The 22,989-nt window shown below is 34.2% G+C and overlaps 1 protein-coding gene across 1 annotated transcript; it reads left to right on the top strand.

Moving 5' to 3' along the window:
• Positions 1–1,629: 1,629 nt before the first annotated feature.
• Positions 1,630–22,538, top strand: Psmc6 (proteasome 26S subunit, ATPase 6). The gene is made up of 14 exons (XM_027929781.3): positions 1,630–1,764; positions 2,674–2,753; positions 2,836–2,875; positions 3,084–3,136; positions 5,526–5,593; positions 5,818–5,932; positions 8,068–8,155; positions 10,868–10,929; positions 11,016–11,139; positions 11,499–11,560; positions 13,338–13,458; positions 13,767–13,847; positions 17,129–17,200; positions 22,022–22,538. The coding sequence occupies exons 1-14, from the start codon at positions 1,638–1,640 to the stop codon at positions 22,138–22,140; spliced, it is 1,212 nt and encodes a 403-aa protein (XP_027785582.3). The 5' UTR covers positions 1,630–1,637; the 3' UTR covers positions 22,141–22,538.
• The last annotated feature ends 451 nt before the right edge of the window (positions 22,539–22,989 follow it).

The following is a 22,989-nucleotide window of genomic DNA, read 5'->3' as shown; positions in this document are numbered from 1 at the left end:
AATACATAGTCACAATCCTTGTGTAAATTCTTGGGCTTAGTCTACTGGGGAAGGGGAAGACACTAAAGGTTTAATCACATTTGTGAACATATAATTACAAATTGAACTACATTTGCTGATGGAGAGAAATATAGTCTTATAGGTGCATATAAAATAGGAACAGGGTTAGTATAGCCAAAATAGGTGAAAATAGAAAGTTCATCAGAAATTGAATTTTGCCAAATGGGTAAAAGAAAAAGAACAAGGTTCCAAGGAAGTTACAATATTGGTAAGAGTGATGTTAAAATACGTCGCTAGTATGTGCTCATATTTGTTGATTTGAACCAAAACTGACCTTTTTTCTTTGCCTTATCTTCCCTTCTTCTTGATATCAGAGGTGATATATTTTGGTATGGACAGACTAGTCTAACCAGAGTAGTTATAACTGAGTGGGAGAAGGAACTATCTCTGCCCACTTCACCTTGTTTACTGTCTACTGCAAACAAAGAAGTCATATTTTAAAAAAAATATTCACACATTACCCATATGATTTTTTTCTAATAAATTTGAAGACATCCTTTCTGTGACATTTGATAATTCACATAAATTTGCACCTTATTTGTAAAGTGTAGAACATATATATATGTGTGTGTGTGTGTGTACATATATGAATTCATTTGTTTATTTGGCAATGCTGGGGATTAGACTTAGGATTATTACATATGCCAGGCAAGTGCTGTACCACTGAACTATACCCCCAGCCCAGAAATAACAATTTAAAAGAACATTATTGAAGGTTTACTATGTGATGGATGTTGGGTTAGCAACTTTAGGTACATTTTCTTATTTAATACTCATGGCAGCCTTTTAGATAGGTCCAGTTATGCTCATTTTACAAAGATAACCAAAGACTAAGCAATTTTTCCAAAATCATAGAAATCTGACAGTTTAGCGGACCTCAAAGTCTCAGCCACTTCAGCATTCTTATCTGTGCTCCATCTCTCTACTCCACTACCTTCTGGTCTCACTGACTCCCTCTTTGTTTCTAGAAGTAGCTGAGCTCTTTTTCACCTCAGGACCTTGCTCTTGCTCTTCCTCTGTTCAGAAGGTTCTACAGTTTGGTTCATTCTCATCTCAGACGTCTGTTCTAAATTAATTATCCCCATCTGATTTTTTACATCACCGTGTTTCATTTCCATCATAGCACTTAACACTCTAAAACTATTAATTTCCCTACTAGATCACAAGCAGATCTATCAGTACCTCATTCATTCGCTGAAACTTTCTACTTGTTCTGTAACTGCAGGTGTTATACCAAAAAGCCATCTGTGTTACACCGATAGGCTATCAGACCAATTTTGAGGTATTACTCCTTCCTTGTTCCACTCCCTTCTCAGTTTATTACAACTGAGCTTTCTGTGGTTCCAAGGTCTTTCAGTAACCCGCGCCCTGCTTTATTTACCCTTCCTGGTCGGCAGGGAGCGGTATAGTTGGAGGCCTCGTTTCGTGTGCAGGAGCACTCTAGGCGAGACGAGACACCGAGGCGAGAGACGTCAGTAGCAAGGCGGGGCTAAGCGGAAGGGGCGGGACATTCGTAAATCCGCCCCTCCAGGCCGGCTTTCCCCCCTCGCCCCGCCCCTTCCCCCGCCCGGGCGGCCATGGCCATTCCCAGCATCCCCTATGAGCGACGGCTTCTCATCATGGCGGACCCTAGAGATAAGGCGCTTCAGGATTACCGCAAGAAGCTGCTGGAGCACAAGGAGATCGACGGCCGTCTTAAGGAGTGTGAGTGCACATTTCTTTCCACGTAACCTCGTCTTTGTACTCACTTATGCCTCTGACAAAGCGGAGGCCTTTGGCCAAGCCTGGCAACCGAGCCCTGGAGATGAGAAGGCCCCGTCCAGGGACAAGGCGCTTTGTCATCCGGCCCAGAGCTTGGGAAATAGCACCCCTTCAGGTGGGGAAATGGCCCAGTCCAGTCCGAATGACATCGAGAACATCCACGGTTTTGAGATGGGAGTGGGAAAGGATTAGACAAGTGGGGAAGAAGTAGGCCAGGGATGTTTCCCAGGTTTGGGTGCAAGGAGGCAGTGTTGATTCGGGAACCGGGAGAGGGGGAAGGCAGCTTGGCTTGTTGGTGGAGGAGAAAAGGGGTCCAGTGGTCGTAATAACCCTTCTCGTGTTTCATATTTTACTGTATCAAGCATCCAAGCTTTACACCCTGAGCACTTGACGTTTTTCCATAATGCACCATAGAAAAAAGCCTGAGTGATTTAATTAAATGAAGGAAGACCACAACCGTATGTTTCTGTGGAAAACTACATTTGTTAACTTTATTTAGGGTAGAAAACCAAGAGTAATCCAGGTAGGTAGGTGAAGCAATGAGAAAGAGCCTAATTTACTGATTAAATCATTTAGATTTGTAGTTGCAAATCCTGAAGTGTAAGGATATCTGTCTGTAAGAATGTAACTTAAATTTGCTTAATCAAGTGAGTATTACAGATCAAGAAACAAAAGATATGTTGCTTTTTTTGATAACGTTTATTTTTACACTTGTTACCTATTCATTACCAACGACAAAATTTCTTTTTGGCTTGATATAGTGATGGATATGAAACTTACATAAAGTGAAATAGTTAAGTAATGCATTAAGATTATTGTTCAATTTAAAACATTTAAATTATGTTGTTTCAGTAAGGGAACAATTAAAAGAACTTACCAAGCAGTATGAAAAGTCTGAAAATGATCTGAAGGCCCTACAAAGTGTTGGGCAGGTAGGTAGTGGAGTCTGGGATGTAGAGGGTGATGGTATTTTTTAGTGGTTGGCAACAAGTAATGCTTTCTTTCCTTTCTTAGATTGTGGGTGAAGTGCTTAAGCAATTAACTGAAGAAAAATGTAAGTGGATTAACTTATTAACAATTTTTGAAATACTTATTACTTTAGTGACAGTAATGCAAGGAGATGCTATTCTTGCATGGATTATGTTTTAACTATTATCTTCTTGGAGGACAGAAATAAAACTAAACTTTCCATTGATGTGGATATACTACACACACGTATTTTTACTATTTTTTCAATTTATTCTTTTGTTTTCCTCTTCTAGTCATTGTTAAAGCTACAAATGGACCAAGATATGTTGTGGGTTGTCGTCGACAGGTAATGCCTGATGTTAAGATTGATAAAAGTGCTTTCATATATCTTATATTTACATATTGAGGCAAGCAGATTAGGCAATATGCTCAAAGTCTAAGGCTGATTTCTTCTTACAGAGAAAGTTATTAGCAAAGCATGAATTCAAATTGTGGGTTTTGTCCCCTAGTGTTCTATATATTCTGCCATATCACATTGCTTTAATCAAATTTGCATACTTAAAAATGAAGGAATTTTATAACTGGAAAGTAGATCTTTTATTTTAATGTCTTTTTTGAAGAGGACTTAAAAAGTATTAGACACTATGAGTTATCTATTTAAACATTAAAAAATCTTTCATATTTTCTATATTAGGGGCTAAGTTAATTTTGTTAGAGGTAATTTACATTAGAAAAGGCAAATAGAAACAACTCTAAATTCATGTTAAAGTCATCAAAACCTGCCAACAGATAGCTTAGAATCATTCAGTAGCATCTAAAATTAAGTTATGTTTTATTCTCCTCTTAAGGAAGTGTTCTAAAGTAGAGCATCCTTATATATTCATTGGAAGAACTTTCTTTGAGAATGTGTTACAACAGGTTCAGGTTTTAAAAACGTTGATAACAACATGCCTATAGAAGAGAATTTAACCCAGGGAATAAATCTCATATGAGGATTTTACCTAGCATATAAGTCAGTAACATTTTTCTAAGTCAAATATTAGATTCCTAATCTGACAAGTGATTTTCCTTTCCCTCAGGGCCCTCTGGATGCCAAAAGTTGGCATTTTTAAGATATTTCATGTTTGCATGAGGGTAAGGGAATATTTGGAAAGTGGAATATATCAAGAACTGTTAGTGTATATATTCCCTATGGATGTAAATAAACATTGAGATAGTTCCATATTGAGTAAAAAAAAATTTTTTCAAGTACCTCACTTATAGGCAATATTTTTGGTTTAGTCCACCTATCCACACCCTCTCCTGTTCCTAGTATTGGGAATTATGTCCAGGTCATTGTGCACACTAGGTAAGTGCTTTACCACTAAGCTACATCCCTAGCCATTTTTATTTTTATTTTTATTTTGAGCTACAGAGTATCATTAAGTTGTACAGACTGGCCTGGAACTTGCTATTCTCCTCCTTTATCGTCCTGACTAGCTGGGATTATAGGTGTGTGCCATGGTTTGTTGGCTAGCTTAATCCATTGTATTAAACCTAATATTTTGTCTATCATCACTTCATTTTAATTAACACTTGGTCCTAAATTTGTAGCTCTTCATAAAATCCCATGGAATGTGGCCAGTAACTTAAAATGTATTGACGAACAGTTTTTAAAACTATCAAATAGCAACTTCATTTTTGAAAAGTAACATCCTGAATCTATTGGATAGAGTTTATCCAATTCTAAACAAGTAAATTACCATGCTTAGATATACCAATAAATTGTTTCGTATGATTCACCTTAATATATAATGTGCCTGGATTAGGGTCTAGCATATAGCAAAGGCATGAATGATAATGTCTGGGTTTGGGCTTGTTTTGCTTGTTATGAGTTTTGTTGTTGTTGGTTGGTGTTTGGGTTTTTTGTTTTTTTTTTTTTCTTTTTCATTTTTTAGTATGGTAATAAAAATTTCAAAGAGGAAACAAAATCCATAAATGCATTTTCCCCAGTTGTCTGTGAATTAAGTAATAAATTTTTTCCCCAAAGTTATACTTCTCAAAATAAATTTAAATGGCACCTTTAAAATGCACTTTTTCCTTTCCAGAATATTCACCACAGGATTTTTCTATAAATGTTTTAGTACTAGTTCACAAAGTCACTTCGCTTCAGGGCCTGAACCAAAATAATAAATAAAATTATATTAAGTAGTGTTTGAATGTAAAATTCTAGGGCTGGGGTTGTGGCTCAGTGGTAGAGCGCTGGCCTAGTGCGGGCAGGGCCCTGGGTTCGATCCTCAGCACCACATAAACATAAATAAATAAAATAAAGGTGTTGTGTTCAACTACAACTAAAAAATAAATATTTAAAAAAAAAAGTAAAATTCTAAAGTCCACTCCCTTTTCAAAAATGAAGGGGGCTACAGTTGTAGCTCAGTAGTAGAGCATTTGCCTCACACATATGAGGCAGTGGGTTCAATCCTCAGCACCGCATAAAAATAACGGTATTTTTTTTAAAAGGACGCTATTACTACTTCAAACTTTGTCAGGGATTTGATGCTGAAATTGCATTCTTCTAATAAGCAGATGGAAATAATTTTAAATTATTACTTCTGTTGGCATGGAGTTTATTATAGATATTTGTGTTTTCTTTGAAGGGTAAAAGTGAGTATTTGGGTAAAAGTGAATGTTAAGTTCTTGTTAGAGTGTTATTCTCCATTTTAAATGTTTATAATACCTTTGCTTTATAAAACCAGCTTGACAAAAGTAAGCTGAAGCCAGGAACAAGAGTTGCTTTGGATATGACTACATTAACTATCATGAGGTGGGTTTTGTATTCTGTTTAGTTTTCTTTTATTTTCACCAAGGGAAGGTCTTATCCAAAATATATGCTTCATGAAATCAATAAATGTTTTGACACTTTTTACCTGTTACTAATTTCTAATTAATTAAGCATCCTTATAATATCACCTACAAACAAGTTATTTGTACTCCATAAGCTGAGAAAATACATCTTTTAAAAGAAAAACAAATGCCTTTTTATTCTAGATATTTGCCAAGAGAGGTGGATCCACTTGTTTACAACATGTCTCATGAGGACCCTGGGAATGTTTCTTATTCTGAGATTGGAGGTCTGTCAGAACAGATTCGGGAATTAAGAGAGGTTAGTATGTCATGCTTTGGTCTCTGAATTACTAATAAATAGTACAGGTTTTGGATGCCTGAAGGGAGAAGCAGAATGAAAAAATATTTTTTGTCCAAATTATTTTTTGTTCTTGAATATTATGCATTTAACACTCTTCTTGAGAGAAGAATAGCATTGAATTTCTAGGCATGAGAAGTATTGGCATTTGTTAATTTGGAGATTATTTGATGTTAGAAATCTTGCTCTTTCTGTGGTGAAGCAGATATATAATCTGGCGTTCTTTCCATCTGTGGTTTTAATTGTCAAAATAGTTATTTTGGTTGGAGCACATTTGGTTTTGGTCTTTCTTTCTTTCTCTCTCTTTCTTTCTTTCTTTCTTTTGTGGTTGTAGATGGACAGAATGCTTTTATTTTATTTGTTTATTTTTATATGGTTCTAAGGATCAAACCCAGTGTCTCTCACATGTGCTAGGCAAGCACTCTGCCGCTAAACTGGAGCACATTCGGATAACATGTATTTTATAGTTTTTGCTAGCTTCTCACTCTTACAGTGGAATAAGTTACCTGTGCCTTCACTAGTTTCTTTTGTTAAAGCTGTTTGATGCTATTTAGGAAAAATACTGACTATAGGAATGGTTTAAATCTTTGAAGCTTTTAGGTGAAGGATCAAATAAGGATTGCCTTGCATCACAGCACAGATGGCTTCTTGACAATTATCTGTAAAGCAAATTACAATGTCCTATTGATTTTATCTGAATGTAAAATGAAAATATTTAGGAATGCATGGAAATGATTGAAAAGTCTTACCTCCACTAATTTAAGCCCTAAGCCAGTAGTTCTTAGATTTCAGCACAGTAAATTTTCTGATACAGTTGTTAAAAGGCTGGGGATGTAGCTCAGTGTTAGAGTGCCTGCCAACCATGTTACAAGTTACATATTACATTTTGGGTTTAATCCCTAATGCCTCCAAAACAATTTAAAAATGAAGATTTTTAGGTCCTAAGAATTAGCATTTAAACAAACATTCTAGGTGATTGTGAAACCAAAGTTTTCTTTTTTCGTACTCGAGAAAGTTTGGCTTAAGTGTAAACTGAAAGCCAGTTCTCACCGTCTATTTAGTGAAAGGGCAGCCAAAGGAAGAACAATGGTTTCATGGAACAGAAAACCTGCTTTCTACAGTGATTTTGCTGCATAACTTCTTTAGCATAGGAGCAGAAGAAATCACGTCCATGTTCTTTTCATCTGCAGGCACTTTAAAATTTTGGTTTTTTTATAATTTTCACTTGTCCTAGTCACATCTTGTAGACATAGCTATTCAATAGGTGTTTATCTCACAAGTTACTGATGGTACTGTGAATAATATAAGTTGAGTAGTCAAATCCACAATTTTTCTATCCTCCATTTTCTTTTTTCCTGTGAATTGCTTTGATAGGATATTGAAAGTTGAACCCATTGTTCTTTTAAGGCTGCTATGGTAAAATGCCAATAGATGAAATTTTATACACAATTTTCTCTTTCTGGAAATTATAATTTATCAAATTCCTTCCCTGTTTCAGGATAATTTTGTGTTATATTCCCACAAGCAAACTAGTATAAAACATTTTTTTCACTGATTTTTTTTTTTTTGTACCAGGGATTGACCTCGGGTGCTTAACCACTGAGCCACATCCGCAGCCCTTTTAATGTTTTATTTTGAGACAGGATCTCACCAAGTTGCATAGGGGCCTTGCTAAGTTGCCAAGACGGGCTTTGAACTTGCGATTCTCTTGCCTCAGCCTCCTCAGTCACTAGGATTACAGGCATTTGCTATCTACCCTGGCTTCACTGATTTTTTTTGTTGTTGATTTTGGGGTATAATTTACATTTGATAAATGCACAGATTTTAAGTGTACATTTGAGTATGTTTTGACATTGTATGCCTGTGTATAATCAAGAATGTAGTTTGTTAAAATAGCCATCATGTATTATATTTCAGAAAAACTTCTATCATAAATGGTTTTACCTAGTGCAGAAATCTAGATGTCTTATGGATTATGTGTATGTCCCACTCTGTTGATATTAGACTTTGGAAATGTCTTTAGTATGCAAGTTACTATTTGAAAACATGCTAAAATGTCTACTAACTTTTTAAGAAACATGCGACTTCTTTTCTAGGTAATAGAGTTACCTCTTACAAATCCAGAATTATTCCAGCGTGTAGGAATAATACCTCCAAAAGGCTGTTTGTTATATGGACCACCAGGTTAGTATTGAATTATTTCTACCTCACCATAAATGAATGAATTAAAGAATAAAAAATAAGGTGGGGATTTAATATGGAAAATTCCAGCCTCTACTACATTCATGAGAGTGGGATAGGAGAGGTGTGTCTATTGCTCTCTGGGACATGCTTAGTTCATTGTACCTCACAATGTATGTATTATAGCGTACCATTTGATTCTAATGAAATATTCCTCAAAGTGTAGTTTACAGATCCAGGTGTCTCTGAGATGCTTTCTTGGGATCTGCAAGATCAAAACTACTTTCATGGCTGAGAATATAGCTATTCAGTGGTAGAGCGCTTGCCTAGTATACATGAAGCCCTGAGTTCCCTACCTAGAATTGGGGTGGCTGGAAAGACTACTTTCATGATAATAACGTGTTATATGTCTCCTTTACCATGTTAATGTCTGTGTTGATGGTATGAAGGCAATGTGGGTAAAATTGCTTGGCTCTATAAATCAATTGTTAGTGGCTTGAAACTGTGCTTGTAGTCATTGTTCTCTTAATCGCCACATACTTGCAGTATAACAAAAAATTCCAGTTTTTCTTTAAAATGTTGGTAGAGCAGTAAAAAAAAAATTTATTAAATTCTCAATATTTTGCATTCTGTGTGATAAAATGGAGAGTATATATACGTACAAAGTATTTCTTCTGCATATTGAAAAGGATATTTGTATTTAGGAAAAGCACTTGGTCAGTTGAGTTGTCAGATGAATGAATTGTTTTTCTTGGAATTCAATTTTTACTTAAAAAAGGATAATTTATAATCTGTGGTCATTCAGACTGGTTATTTCTTACTGGTTGCTCGTTACTGCTAATTCAGACCAGTACACATTTTTTTCTGAAGTGAACAAAGTAAGCTTATCATGTTAAATAAGCTGAAGGACTGGGGGCTTATCATGTTAAATACAGCTGAAGGACTGGCCTTGCATGCATGAAGACCTGGATTTGATTCCCAGCACTGCAAAAAAAGATAAGTAACAAAAAGAAAACAGACGATACCATCTGCTATTAGCCATAAAATTTGAGCCTTCAAGTAAATTAGAACTTTTAAAAACTAATGTCTGGTGTTGCAAGTTTGGCAGCTTTCTAATATGTTAATTCTTAAAGACTTTCTTGAAAAGATGGGCAGTGATATTAATTAATTAATAAGTCTGTTTTTTAGATATTATATAATGAAAAATATCAACATTTGGAAGATTTGCAAAATTTACTAAACCAATAGTTTTCAAAAAACCAAACCTTGATGTTAAAAATATGCGTAGATAAAAGATTAATTAGTATTCAGGATAAACCATTGCATTTTAATATGTATTTATCATGGTCCATGTTATAAGCAGGATTTGATATATTTTTAAAGAAGGGCTGTTATCAATTCTATTTTCAAATTCTAAATTTTTAGAATGATGACTGACTAACAATTATTGACAAGGATGTGGGGGAAGTGGAACTCTTATACACTGATAGTGAGAATGTAAATTGGTGCAGCCCTTATGGAAAACAGTGCAGACAGTGATACCATGTAATCCACCAATTTCACTTCTGCATATATATCCAAAGGAAATGAAATTCATAGGTTGGAGATACAGCTGCACTCCCATGTTCATTGCAACACTATATACAATAGCTAAGATATGAAAACTTAAATGCACATCAACTGATGAAAAAATGAAAAAAAATCTACACATACACAAAGGAATATAATTCAGTCCTAAAAAGAAGTAAATTTGATCATTCATAAGAATGTGGATGAATCTAGAGAAGTGAAAGAAGCCAGAAGATCAGCCAAGAAAGATAAATACTACACGATCTCACTTACATGTGGAATTTTGAAAAATTGAGATCGTAGAAGTCGAGAGTAGAATGGTTGTCCCGCTAGGGATGATTTGGCAGGGAGAAAGGTGCAGATGTGCATAGGAGAGATTTAGGTAAAGGGTACAGAGTTCAGTTAAATAGGAGAAATAAATGCTAGTGATTTATAACATGAATGACCATAGTTAATGTATTCCTTTTTTTTTTTTTTGCACTGTTGGGTATCAAACCCAGGGTCTTGCACATGGCAGGCAAGTATTCTACCACTGAGCTACACCCCTTCCCCCCACAGCCAGATGTACATTTTTTTTCTTTAAAAATGTTTTAGACATTAAAGTAGACTTTAAATGTTCTCACTGTAAATAATGATAAGTATATGAAATGATGGATATGTTAATTAGTCTGATTTAGTCATTCTAGTTTATAATCTGTCAGTATCACATTTTAAATATATTCAATTATTATTTGTCAATTGAAATTAAATTACAAATTGAGCACAGTGGTACACACCTGTAATTCCAGTGGCTAAGGATGCTGACGCAGGAGGATCATGAGTTCAAAGCCAACTTTAGCAACTTAGTGAGGCCTTGTTAATAGATAAAATATAAAAAGGCTGGAGATGTGATTCGGTGGGAAAGTGCCTCTAGCTTCAATTCTTGGTACTTAAATAAATAAACAAATATATAAAATAAAATTACAAGGGCTATTTTTAGTAAAATTTATTATTGAGTATAAGTGCTTAAGAATTTTAAATGAAAATTTTATTTAGGATTTAGCTTTGATTTTGGAAAATTTACTAGCCAAAGGATAATATCCTTAAAAGGCTTTTGAAAATTTGTTTTACTTTACATCTGATTAGAACTTCATTTGTCATTCCTAGGCACAGGAAAAACACTCTTGGCACGAGCTGTTGCTAGCCAACTGGACTGCAATTTCTTAAAGGTGAAAAAAAAATTCTTTAGTAGTTGTTGAAATTAAGTTTTATTCAAATTGCCTTATATTTAACTTAATATTTTTTCTTTAATTAGGTTGTATCTAGTTCTATTGTAGACAAGTACATTGGTGAAAGTGCTCGTTTGATTAGAGAAATGTTTAATTATGCCAGGGACCATCAGCCATGCATCATTTTTATGGATGAAATAGATGCTATTGGTAAGAATAAATCTTTTAAATTTTATTTAAAATTTTTTTAACTGTTATGAGGAAATTTTCTAAAAATTTAAAAGAACTTTTCCCTTCTCTTAACTTGTAATTGTAACTTGTATGAAGTAGATAACAGTGAACTGGATATTATTTTTTAAAGATTAGAAAGTTTAACCAATTTTAGTAAATAACCTTTGACATTGACAAAATGGAAAATATCATACCAAAATCATTTTTAATTTTGTTAGTATAATTCTTATCATTTAATTTTTATGTTAATATTTTAACCCTAGACACTATTTTATTTTCTTAAACAATGGTTAGAGAAAATGAGTAATGCATATAAATTTCTAAATCTGTTATTTTAGGTGGTCGTCGGTTTTCTGAAGGTACTTCAGCTGATAGAGAGATTCAGAGAACCTTAATGGAGGTAATATTTGGTACAGAAGGTTCATAAAGAAATGAGTAATTATCAAATGAACAACTGAACATTCCATATTTGAAGGTCTAAATATGTATTACAGTTTAAATGAAGAATTAGAAGTAAGCTGGGCATGGTGGTGCACTCCTGAAATCCTAGTGACTCAGGAGGCTGAGGCAAGGAAAGTTGCAAGTTGGAGGTCTCACAAAACACAAAACAGTGGTGAGACTATAGCTCAGTGGTAGAGCACATGGGTTCCGTCCCCAGTGCTGGGGGAATGGGGGAAGGAAAGAAAAAGAAAAGTGAAATTTGAAAATATGGACAGGAATGAAAACATTTCTGTGTCAAAGTAAGAAAATGACTATTACTGAGGGGGATGGAGGGATAGGGAAAGGTTGATCAATGGATACTAAGCTGCAGTTAGGAACAAGAAGTTTTGTTGTGCTATTGCATGGTAGGATGACTGTAAATAACAGTTATATACTGTATATTTCAAAAAGATGGGAGAAAAGAATTCTGAATATTTTATCCTTAAGGAAATAAATGTTTAAGAATATAGGCAAAAATAAGGTGATTACAACATTCCATTTGATATGCATTTGTATTGTTGTATTTTTTGAGCACATCAACCATTCAGATGTTTATATTGTATATTGAGCATCTTATATTATGAATGTGATCTTGTGCTAGCTTTTTAAGGACATTTTATGACTCGCAAACATATTAAAACTTGGCAATAAGTATGTTATAATTACATCTGAGATGACTCAAAATTGTTCTTTCCTCTCTTGCTCTTGCTGAGATTGAGAAGCAACTGAAATGGTTTTGATAATTGAGGTAGATGATGGAACGGAGTTGTACACATAAAGCCTTTCCCCACATTTCTCTTTTTCTGGTCAAGATTCTGTGGATGTGGTGGCATCATCCCAAATACATTTTTCCACTTCTGCAGATAAGGTAGAAACCAGGTAGTCTAGGCAATGCAATGTCAGATTTTTCTCATTAGGGGAATTTGAAATCACTTTTTATAAATTAATTCTGAAGTACTCAGAAGATATAAAATATTTTTGAATTGACTTATAATGTCTCTTAGAAACTTTAAACTTAACTGTTTTAAAGCAACACAGCTGGGTGTAGTGGCACACACCTGTAATCCCAGCAGCTCTGGAGGCTGAGGCAAGAGGATCTCAAGTTCAAATCCAGCCTCAGCAATTTAGCAAGGCCCTAAGCAACTTAGCAAGGCACTGTCTCAAAGGAAAAAATAAAAAAGGGTTGGGGAAGTGACTCAGTAGTTAAGCACACTTGGGTTCAATTCCCTAGTACCAAAAAAAAAGCGCAAAACAAAACAACAGAAATGTTAATTTTATTCATGGAACTGATAATGTCCTCAGCTAACATATATTGTCAGTCTACCTATATTTAGAGTTTGTTAAATGTAGTAAGGTTTGCAACATTTATTGAAGAAAATTTTATGAATCAAAGGAAATGTTTTTGGTATTTGCCAATATTTCTATGTATGGTTCAATTATTTGAGAAGATACTTTATGGCTTATCAGATTTATAGGGAAAGTCTGTATTCACATATCCTAATGTAAATGTTATGTCTGATATATTGGGCATTTATATGTTAGATTTTATAAAAGTAGAATTTCATCAAATGACCATTCTCAACATCACATTTCTATCTGTAAGCAACATATTTGAAGGTATTAGGCATTAAAATGTATGTGCTAATTTGTAACAGTATGTTTTATAAATATGTCTTATAATTGTTTAATGTTTTCAGTTACTGAATCAAATGGATGGATTTGATACTCTGCATAGAGTTAAAATGATCATGGCTACAAACAGACCAGATACGCTGGACCCTGCTTTGTTACGTCCAGGAAGATTGGATAGAAAAATACGTGAGTTAAAGTTCTTTGCTTGCGGGGCTTGGGGATGTGTCTCAAGCTGAGCATGCTCGCCTGGCATGCGCAGGGCGCTGGGTTCGATCCTCAGCACCACATAAAAATAAAATAAAGATTGTATCCACCGAAAACTAAAAAAGAAATTAAATATTAAAAAATTCTCTCTCTAAAAAAAAAAGTTCTTTACTTGCTATCTGTTTTTACTTTGTCTATGTCCATTTCTCTTTTTATAACTTCCCTTACTCCAACTTAATTTTAAAAATGTACATACATATAAATAATTTATTATAATTTCTTATTTTCAGATATTGATTTACCAAATGAACAAGCAAGATTAGATATATTGAAAATCCATGCAGGACCCATTACAAAGCATGGTGAAATAGGTAAGAAAATAACCTATTTATTATGTATTTACATTTTGGTAAATGAAGCAAAAATAGTGTTGAATATTGATAGTCTACCAAATTTACCTTCTCTTTTCTTTTTTTGGTAACAAGGATTGAGCCAAGGGGCACTTAATTGAGCTATATCCCCAATCCTTTTTAAATTTTTTTTATTTTAGAGACAGGGTCTTACTAAGTTGCTTAGGGCTTCTCTAAGTTGCTGAGGCTGGCTTTGAACTTACGATCCTCCTGTCTCAGCCTCCTGAGCCACTGGGATTACAGGTGTGAGCCAATTAGAAACACATAAAAAGTAGGGATAAAAGTTTAATAAACTTCTAATCACCAGGTACTTACCACCCAACTTCAATGTTTATTTAATTTTTTTTTAAAGATTATACAGCCAGAGCACTTTCAAAAAAGTTACCTGTATAATTATGTAGTTGTCAGTATGGTATATATGTAGATTGATTTGAGGGTTGGAGGTTTATTCTGCCTTTTAAATTTAGTTTTATTTTTGAATATGTATATTTAGCAGCAAAAAAAATATATGAAGAATATTCAGGTAATTTTTATTGATGAACCACTTTATTTTCAATAATGATTAATTCTTGGCCAGTCTTCTTTCATCTGTAACCTCTTCCTCCTTTTGGTTTTTAAAAATGCAAATTCTAGGCATTATATCATTTTATCTATGAATATTTCAGAATTAAGATAACTTTTTTATAGTCTGTTGAGAAGAAGGTGTAGAAGGACAAGGATAAAAGCAGGAGACTCAGGAAATTATTTCAATAATCCAGGTAAGAGATGGTAGTCATAGGTGGTTACAAAGCCTTTTTTCCTTCCAACTATATTGAGTTATAATTGACAAAATCTTTAAAAAAATGATGAGACTCTGGGTTCCTTTTGAAAGTAAATGTGACAGGCTTGTTAATTGGATGTGTGGTGGGAGCTAAATAAGAGGACCAAGAAAGACTTAAGGTTTTAACCCAAGCAGCTGGAAAGATGGACATGCCAGCAACTAAACTGGAAAAGACTTGGCTAGGTATGTAGCTCAGTGATAGAGAACCTTGCCTTTCATGTTCAAAGTCCTAGGACTTATCTCTAGCATTTTAAAAGAAAAGAAAATAAAATTTAAAAGACTTGGATTTAAAGGGGAGAATAAGAAATTTTATTCTGGTTGTATTAAATTTGAGATGCCAATTAGATTTTCAAATAAAGATATTGAGTACTAATTCTTTATGCATCATTCATTGAAGCAGTCTGTGCTGAAGATATAAGTGTGGATAATAGCATAAAAACATAGTTTGTAAAGTCTTGCAAATTGATGAAATTTCCAAGAGATTGAATGTGGATAGAGAATAGAAGAGAATGAAAGACTGAACTTGGATAATTCTGAGATTAAGAAGTTGAGATGAAGAAATATCAAAGGAGTTTGAAGGTACATTCACAGAGATAGGAGTAAAACCAGGAGCTGATGGTGTTCTGGAAGATAAATGAAGAAAGGTTTTAAGGATGGACTGATCCCCTATCAAATCCTAGTAGCTTTTGGTAAAAAGAATTCTGAGAGTATACCTTTGGATGTAACTATGTGAAAGTGTGGAGTGAAAGCTTACTTAAAATGCCTTTCAGAGAGATTGGGAGAAGATGCATTAAATTTAGATATTTAAGGAGTTCTGTTCTACAGAGGGGAATTGTACTAACTAGGAAGGGAAAAGGAGACAAGAATTTGGCGGAGTTTTTTTTTTTTTTTTTTTTTAATGGTAGTAGGATGAACTGAGAGAAACCAATAATGCATTTTACTTGAATTGGAGTTGGCCCTATGAGCATACTTTTCATTTATGAAAGTGGAGAAGAGGCAGAATATATAGATGCTGATGATGACAGCTTCTCAGGATGGGACCTCATGGAAGTTTTCTTCTGAATGCTTCTATATTCTCAGTGAAATAGAATGCAAGCAGAGTGAAGATGGGAAAATACTATTAGAGATTTGAGGACAGAGCAGATAAAAATTACATCTATTTAAATAAGGGACTAGTCTAGGGTAGAAGGTAGCAAACCTGTGACTTAGGAGCCAAATTCTTTCTGCCTTCTGTTTTTGTAAGTAAAGTTTTCTTGTAGTAACAACCATGCCATTCATTTATGTTATTTATGAATGTTTTTCCACAAAACCAGGGTTCAATGACCATAAGGCCTGCAAAGCATAAAGTTGTCACGAGCAAGTATTTACTATCTGGCCTTGTACATCCTTTAGGCTAGGGGAATCTAATATATTTGCCAGGAAGCTTTAAAAAATAAATAAATAAATAAATAAATAAAACCAAACCTTTAAAAGATAATGGTCTTCAGTAATTACAAATAATTGATTATTCTTGTTATTTCCTTGCTCCTGTGAGAGTGTTGAGGTGGAAAGAATGGTCTAAATAAAAGATGTCAAATAATAGGTTTCTTCCACAAATAATGAACTCTTGGTATGTGCAAGATAATGGGCTACCATTGGAAATTCCTGCTTTGAGGAAACTTATGATGAACTTGAACCTGTTGGACACTAATTAATGAATATCTAGATGATTGCCTACCTTATATTGCCTCATTAAAAAAGTATCTTGTTAAAGTTATTCAAATCACAGTGCCAATGCTTTTTTATTTCTCTTCCTATTTATCAAATCCATGCCTGCCACCCCAAACCTATAGCTCTTTAATTCATGTCTTTCAGGTGGGTTAGAGAGCCCTATTATTGTTTTCCCAGGTCTAATACTACTTGAAGCTTAACCAGAAATGTCATAAAATTATGTCTGATGTCTGGTTTTGATATATTTTACATTTGGTTTATGTGATTACATTATTAAAATTGGTTTTGAATAGTACAGATTTACTCAAATTAAGGTATTAATGAGTCATAGCATCACAGATCTGAAGTTCATTGTGCATAGTTGTTTCACTGCATAAAAATGGTTAAGATGCTTTCAGATCTTGATGATATTTTTCTTGATTTTAAAGTTTCAGAGATATATCTATTTCTTCTTGGTGCTAGTTAACAAAATTTTTATTTTTCAGTTGTTAATATTGTGGAATGTTTATGTATGTCAGAATCCACCCTTTTGTCATGTATATATAAAAACAACAAATAAAAAATATTGTGGAATGTTTATGGTAATTCATAGCTGCTCATATTCAAAGTAAGCTCTTCATTTTAATTTTACATGTAGTCATAAAGCAAAAAAGGTCTTTCCCCACCTTTTTTTTTTTTTTAATACTAATTTCCAGTGTTTTTTCGTAAATAGATTATGAAGCAATTGTGAAGCTATCAGATGGCTTTAATGGAGCAGACCTGAGAAATGTTTGCACTGAAGCAGGTAAGAGTGTAGAGCATACTTTTGCTATTGCTTTTAATATTTTAAATTTGTTAAAACTGTTTTGAGTTTCAAAAACCATAGGCTGGACCTTGCAAGGATTGAGTGTATGCTGTTCTTTTGGAAATTGATTTCCAGTTATCAAGAGAGAACAGGACGAGTGAGATGGAAAGAGAGAAAGCTAACATATAAGGATGCACCATTGAGGCAGCTTCTGTAGACAAGGAATATTGGAATTTGAGGAGACTTTAAAAGAACATACAGAGATTAACTGACAGAAAGATGGGAGATTAGAACATTTATTACTAGCACTTCTCCCCCACTGAATGAAATTTTCCCTTGGAGGTGTTAACTCCTTTGTACTTCTGAAGCCTACAAATGGAGTGTAGGAAGGCAGGCACGTATAGAACATGAGCCACTTGAAGTAAGTCTTGCTGCAGCCCGGCTGGCTGGGCAAACTAACTGGGGGGGGGGGGGGGGGTGTGACGAGCAACTTGTGTAGATTGATACAGCAGGAGTAGGAGCCGTTTATTGTAGGACAGGAGCGGTATTTATACATTCCACACAGCTTATCTTAATTAGCATAAACTAGATACATCAGTCAACCAATAAGGAATCTCCACACTTAATGGCTCGCTGGCGTTACTTCACAAACCACTCCCTCTGACAAAATGCCAGGCGCCATCCAGACTTGTTTACAGACCCTAACATTTCTCTGGCAAAATGCCAGGCTCCATCCTGACTTGTTTACAGACTCTAACAAAGTCTGAGACTACAGAATTGTCTATTACACCTGAAGCTAGGATTAGGATGGGCCAGCACCAAAGGTATGTGTTGCAAAATGGATAACATCTATTTTCTGATACTAGTCTATAAGCAGTAATCTTTGAAAGATTGACTTATGAATTCTGTAATGATGCAACTTGTATAAACAGCATTTTTAAAATATAATTATTGCCCTGGATCATGTGATACATTTTTATTTCTGATACCAAATAACTTTAAAACCCTACCTAGGGCTGGGGTTGTAGTTCATTGGTGAAGCACTTGCTTCATATGAATGAGGCACTGGGTTTAATCCTCAGCACTACATAAAAATAAATAAATAAAATAAAGGTATTGTGTCCATCTAAAACAAAAACCCTACCTAGAGTCATTTAGTCTTTGTTTTCCATATAGAATCTTAAAGTCCAAAACCAAATTTCTACAGTAGTTTTTATAGTTAACTAACTACATGGGTTGTAGGTGAGCTACTTCTTAAGTATTATAGTATGTGATTTCCTCTTGCCTTTCATATCATGTTTAATGCTATATTAACATTTCTGTAGGAATGTGTTTATGGGTATATTGTGTCTCAGTGCCTGGATCAAACATCGGTAGGTCTACAGTCTGTCATTATAAATCATAGTAAATCATGCTCATAAAGACTTGTCAATAAAAATATCAAGAGACAAACTATCATATGATTTGAACTACTTAGAGTAATTTATGACATTCTTTTTCTAAAATCCATACCAGATCAAATTGCTCTCAGAAGATAGTGTTGATGAAATTGTAATCAAAACAAAAGCAATGCTGTGATCTTAAAGGTTGATGCTATCAAATTTTGATAGGTACTTTTTTTTCACAAATTCTTTACATCTGTATATATTTATTACAAATGCAATTTTCTGAATATTTTTGACCGATGAATGCAGAATCCAAGTCAGTGACTGTAGTAGTAGACATTATTTTTCTTAAAATACATTTTCATGGTCAATTTTATGCTACATTGTTGAAGACTGGTCAATTTCCAAGAAGTGTTACTGAGACCTTCCTTTAGAACTTAGAAAAGTCTGTAGTTGCAAAGTGGGCTGATACCATTTCTGGGTCTTCTAGTGCAGCTTCAGTGTTTCTGGGCCATCAGGGAGTTTTAGAACATTTCCAAAAACTTCTAAAGAAGGCTGGCTTATAAGGTAATGGTGATGCCCTAGCTTCCTGGCTATCATAGAGCATCCTGTGTAGGGACTGGCTGTGGAAAAGCCTTCTTCAGCCTTTCCAGGTACTTGTCAGTGATTTTAATTCTGGTGAATCCTGCATCTCTGAAAGTTTTACTGTATCACTCACTGTCATTCCATGATGTTTGTGAATCTCTCAGTTGAATTAGAATATATTTAGTGAGGGGATATCCTCCTTGAGGCTTGGAGGCTCCTCAAAGCTATTAATGAATGAATCCTTGTGGAGACATGTAAATTTTTCTGAAGGCTCAATATATCATAGGATACCTTCCTAGTCATTCAGGTAGGCCCTGGCACAGGAAGGGACATAGAATATTTCAGGAGCTTGTGCTATGAAAATGCAGTAGACAGTAGAACTGGATCTTCAAGGCAGCTGTGGGTATGTATATCTAATGGGAAAACCTCATAGTCATCTTCTGTAACTGGACACCTGTGTTTCAGAGATCTTGGTCCATAGATGGCCAACACTATTGTTCTGACCTGAGGTGAAGCAGAGCATCATAGTTGAAAGGTGTGGAGGAGAAAAGCATCTCAGGACATGACATTGAGGAAACAGAGCTTACAAAAAAATTTTTAACTGATATATATATAAACATAAACATTATACATATTAACGGGGTACTATGTGATGTTTTAATACATACTCATTGCATAATGTTTAGATCAGGTTCTCTCAAACACTTTTCATTTGATTATGATGAAAGCATTTAAAATTCTTTTAGCTTTTGAAACACACAGTATCTAATTGTTACTTATAATCACTTATTGTATAATACCACAACAAAACTTCTTATTCCTAACTGTAACATAGTACTCATTAATCAACCTTTCCCCATCCCTTCCTGCCCACTATTCTCCCTAGCCTCTGGTAACCACCATTCTATTCTCAACTTTTATGAGATGAATTTTTTTATATTCCACATATGAGATCATGCGATACTTGTGTTTGTGTGCCTGGTTTGTTTCACCTAACTTGATGGACACTTAAGTTGTTTCCATTTCTTGATAACTAAATAGTGCATCAATAAATATGGGTGTGCAAATGTCTCTTTGATATACTGATTTTATTTCCCTTGGATATATAATCAGTAGTGGGATTGCTGGGTCATATGGTGGTAGTTCTATTTTTAATTTTTGAGGAAACTCCATACTGATTTCTATAAATAGTTTCACCAGTTTACATTCCCATCAGTAATGTACAAGAGTTCCTTCTCCTCATCCTTGCCAGCACTCATTATCTTTAATATTTTTGATAATAGCCATTCTTACTGGGATGAGATAATATCTAATTGTGGTTTTGTTTTGCATATTTAAAAAATTTCTTATATTATTTCTGACAAAGAATTATAACTTCTGTATGGATTAAAATTTTAGCATTTGTTTTTGTGTGACTGGAGATTGAAACCTGTGGTACTCTACCACTGGGGCTATAGTTCTTTTTAATTTTTGAGACAGGTCCTTGCTAAGTTGCAGAGACTGTCCTTGAACTTGAGATCCTGCCCCAGCCTCCTGAGAATTTGGTATTACAGGAGTATGCCACCTCATCCAGAAAAATTTTGATTTTTCTGGGGAACATATTTACATCTGGAGATATAAGAATTCTTGTTTGGTTTTCTTATTAGACTTTAAGCCTTTTTTGTTACATATTTCCTTAAGTTAATATATACTTGCTTCAATTATAGTTTTCTTTTCCATTCAAGTCCTAACATTAACATGTTTTATTTATGTCTTTTGCAGATTCACTCATTCTCTAAATGGTGATTTGAAAACAGTCATACACATAAGATTTATACAAATAGCTTACCTAATTTAGTTGTAGCTTTCTAAGCAAGTTTTGAAACTTGTCTATTAAAAAAACAAAACAGTCATTTCCTTTCACCTGATTTTAGGACAACATAAAATGAGCATTTCAAAGACTCTTCATATTGAAATCCAGAAAGAAATGATAGGGAGTAACCCTTGAAATCTGCTATTCTAACCTTCTTATATTCTTGACAATTTAATTCAAGCAGATCCTCAATGGAAACACGTTAGTATGATTCATGTAATTCGTAAATAATGACACCATATCAGCTATAGTTCATCATGAAAGTATGATTGTCTCAAAATCCAGGACCCATAACTATAACATAACTACTGTTAGAAAAGAAACAAAAAAGTTTACTCCTTTGTCAAATAGTATTTGACCATGGGTTAATGGTTCTGATTTTTTGTTAAAGCCTATTGTTTGCTTCTTATAATTTCCCATTCTCTAATCCTTTGATTATTTGCAATGAATGGCTATGAAAATTACTGGAGGTGTTTTGTTTTATTCATAAATGTACTTCTTTCTTCCAAAGAATCACTGCCTATAGCATTAAGAAACTAATGCTGAGAATGTATTTGCTGTTGATAGTTTTGGGGTTTTTTGCTTTTGTTTTTACTAAGAGCTAACATTGGATATAGAGACCATGTGAGCCAGATTTTAAATATTCATGTAATTATCTCATCTTTAAATTTAATATATTTTTTAGTTGTACGTAGACAGAATACCTTTATTTTATGTGGTACTGAGGATTGAACTCAGTGCCTCATGCATGCTAGGCGAGCAAAGGCTATAAGCACAGCCCCAACTGTCTCATCTTTTTTATTTGAAAACTGATGCTCACCATAGCTGTGGAATTCAGTTGAGCAAGAATAGTTTTTAACAAATTAGAACTACTGACCCAGAAGCAGTAAATCTAGTTTCCTTCATATTTATTCCATAGATTTACATTATTTAGTTTTCTTATAATGAATATGTAGTTCACATATGGTATATAGCAATCATGTTGTTTATTCTTCACAGGTATGTTTGCAATTCGTGCTGATCATGATTTTGTAGTTCAAGAAGACTTCATGAAAGCAGTCAGAAAAGTGGCTGATTCTAAGAAGCTAGAATCTAAATTGGACTACAAACCTGTGTAATTTTATTGTAAGGTTTTGGATGGCTGCATGACAGACATTGACTTAATGTAAAAATAAAGTTAAGGAAAATAATGTACGTATTGGCAATGATCTCATTAAATGTGAATGAATAAAATATGTATGAGTAACATAAAAATTAGTATGTAATTCAGTAATTCAACTTTTTAAATTGACACAGAAGAAATTTGTATGTTTGTTAATGTTGCATTTATTGCAGCAAAAGTTACAAAAGAAGAGTGTTGAAGCTTTTCGTATTTGCCATATGAGCATTTTGTAAAACACTGAAAAATAGTTTGAGATAGTAGTACAAGAGAGCATTTCTTAAGACTTATTTTATATCATTTGTTTTCCTCATTCTAACAAAGTTTAATAAAATCTGTTTGATTTAGTTCCACCTATATTCTTGTCATTTCTAAGAGTATATTTACTGTGTTCCTTTGGGTCCTTCAGACGTAAACTTTATTTTAGTGTTTTGGTGGGTATTTGAGATTGAACCCAGGGGCACTCTATCACTGAGCTAGTGTGAACCTAGCTCTTTTTATTTTTTCATTTGAGACAGGGTCTTGCTAAGTTGCCCAGGCTGGCATTGCACTTGCAATCCTCCTGCCTCAGCCTCCCAAGTCACTAGGATTATAGGTGTGCAGCATCATGCACAGCAGTAAACTTTATTTTGATAATTCAGATGATGTTGCAATTCGTAGTGTTTTTTTTTTTTCCTTTTTCTTTTTCTTTTCTTTTTTTGTTACTAGGGGTTGAATTTGAGGGTGCTTAATCACTGAGCCACATCTAGCCCTTTTTATTTTTTTAAAATGAGATAATCTCACTAAGTTGCTTAGAACCTTGCTTAGT

Source organism: Marmota flaviventris, chromosome 2 (genome assembly GCF_047511675.1).
Source record: "Marmota flaviventris isolate mMarFla1 chromosome 2, mMarFla1.hap1, whole genome shotgun sequence".
NCBI lineage: Eukaryota > Metazoa > Chordata > Mammalia > Rodentia > Sciuridae > Marmota > Marmota flaviventris.
Note: the sequence above shows the minus strand (reverse complement) of the source record. Positions and strands in the feature narration are given on the sequence as shown.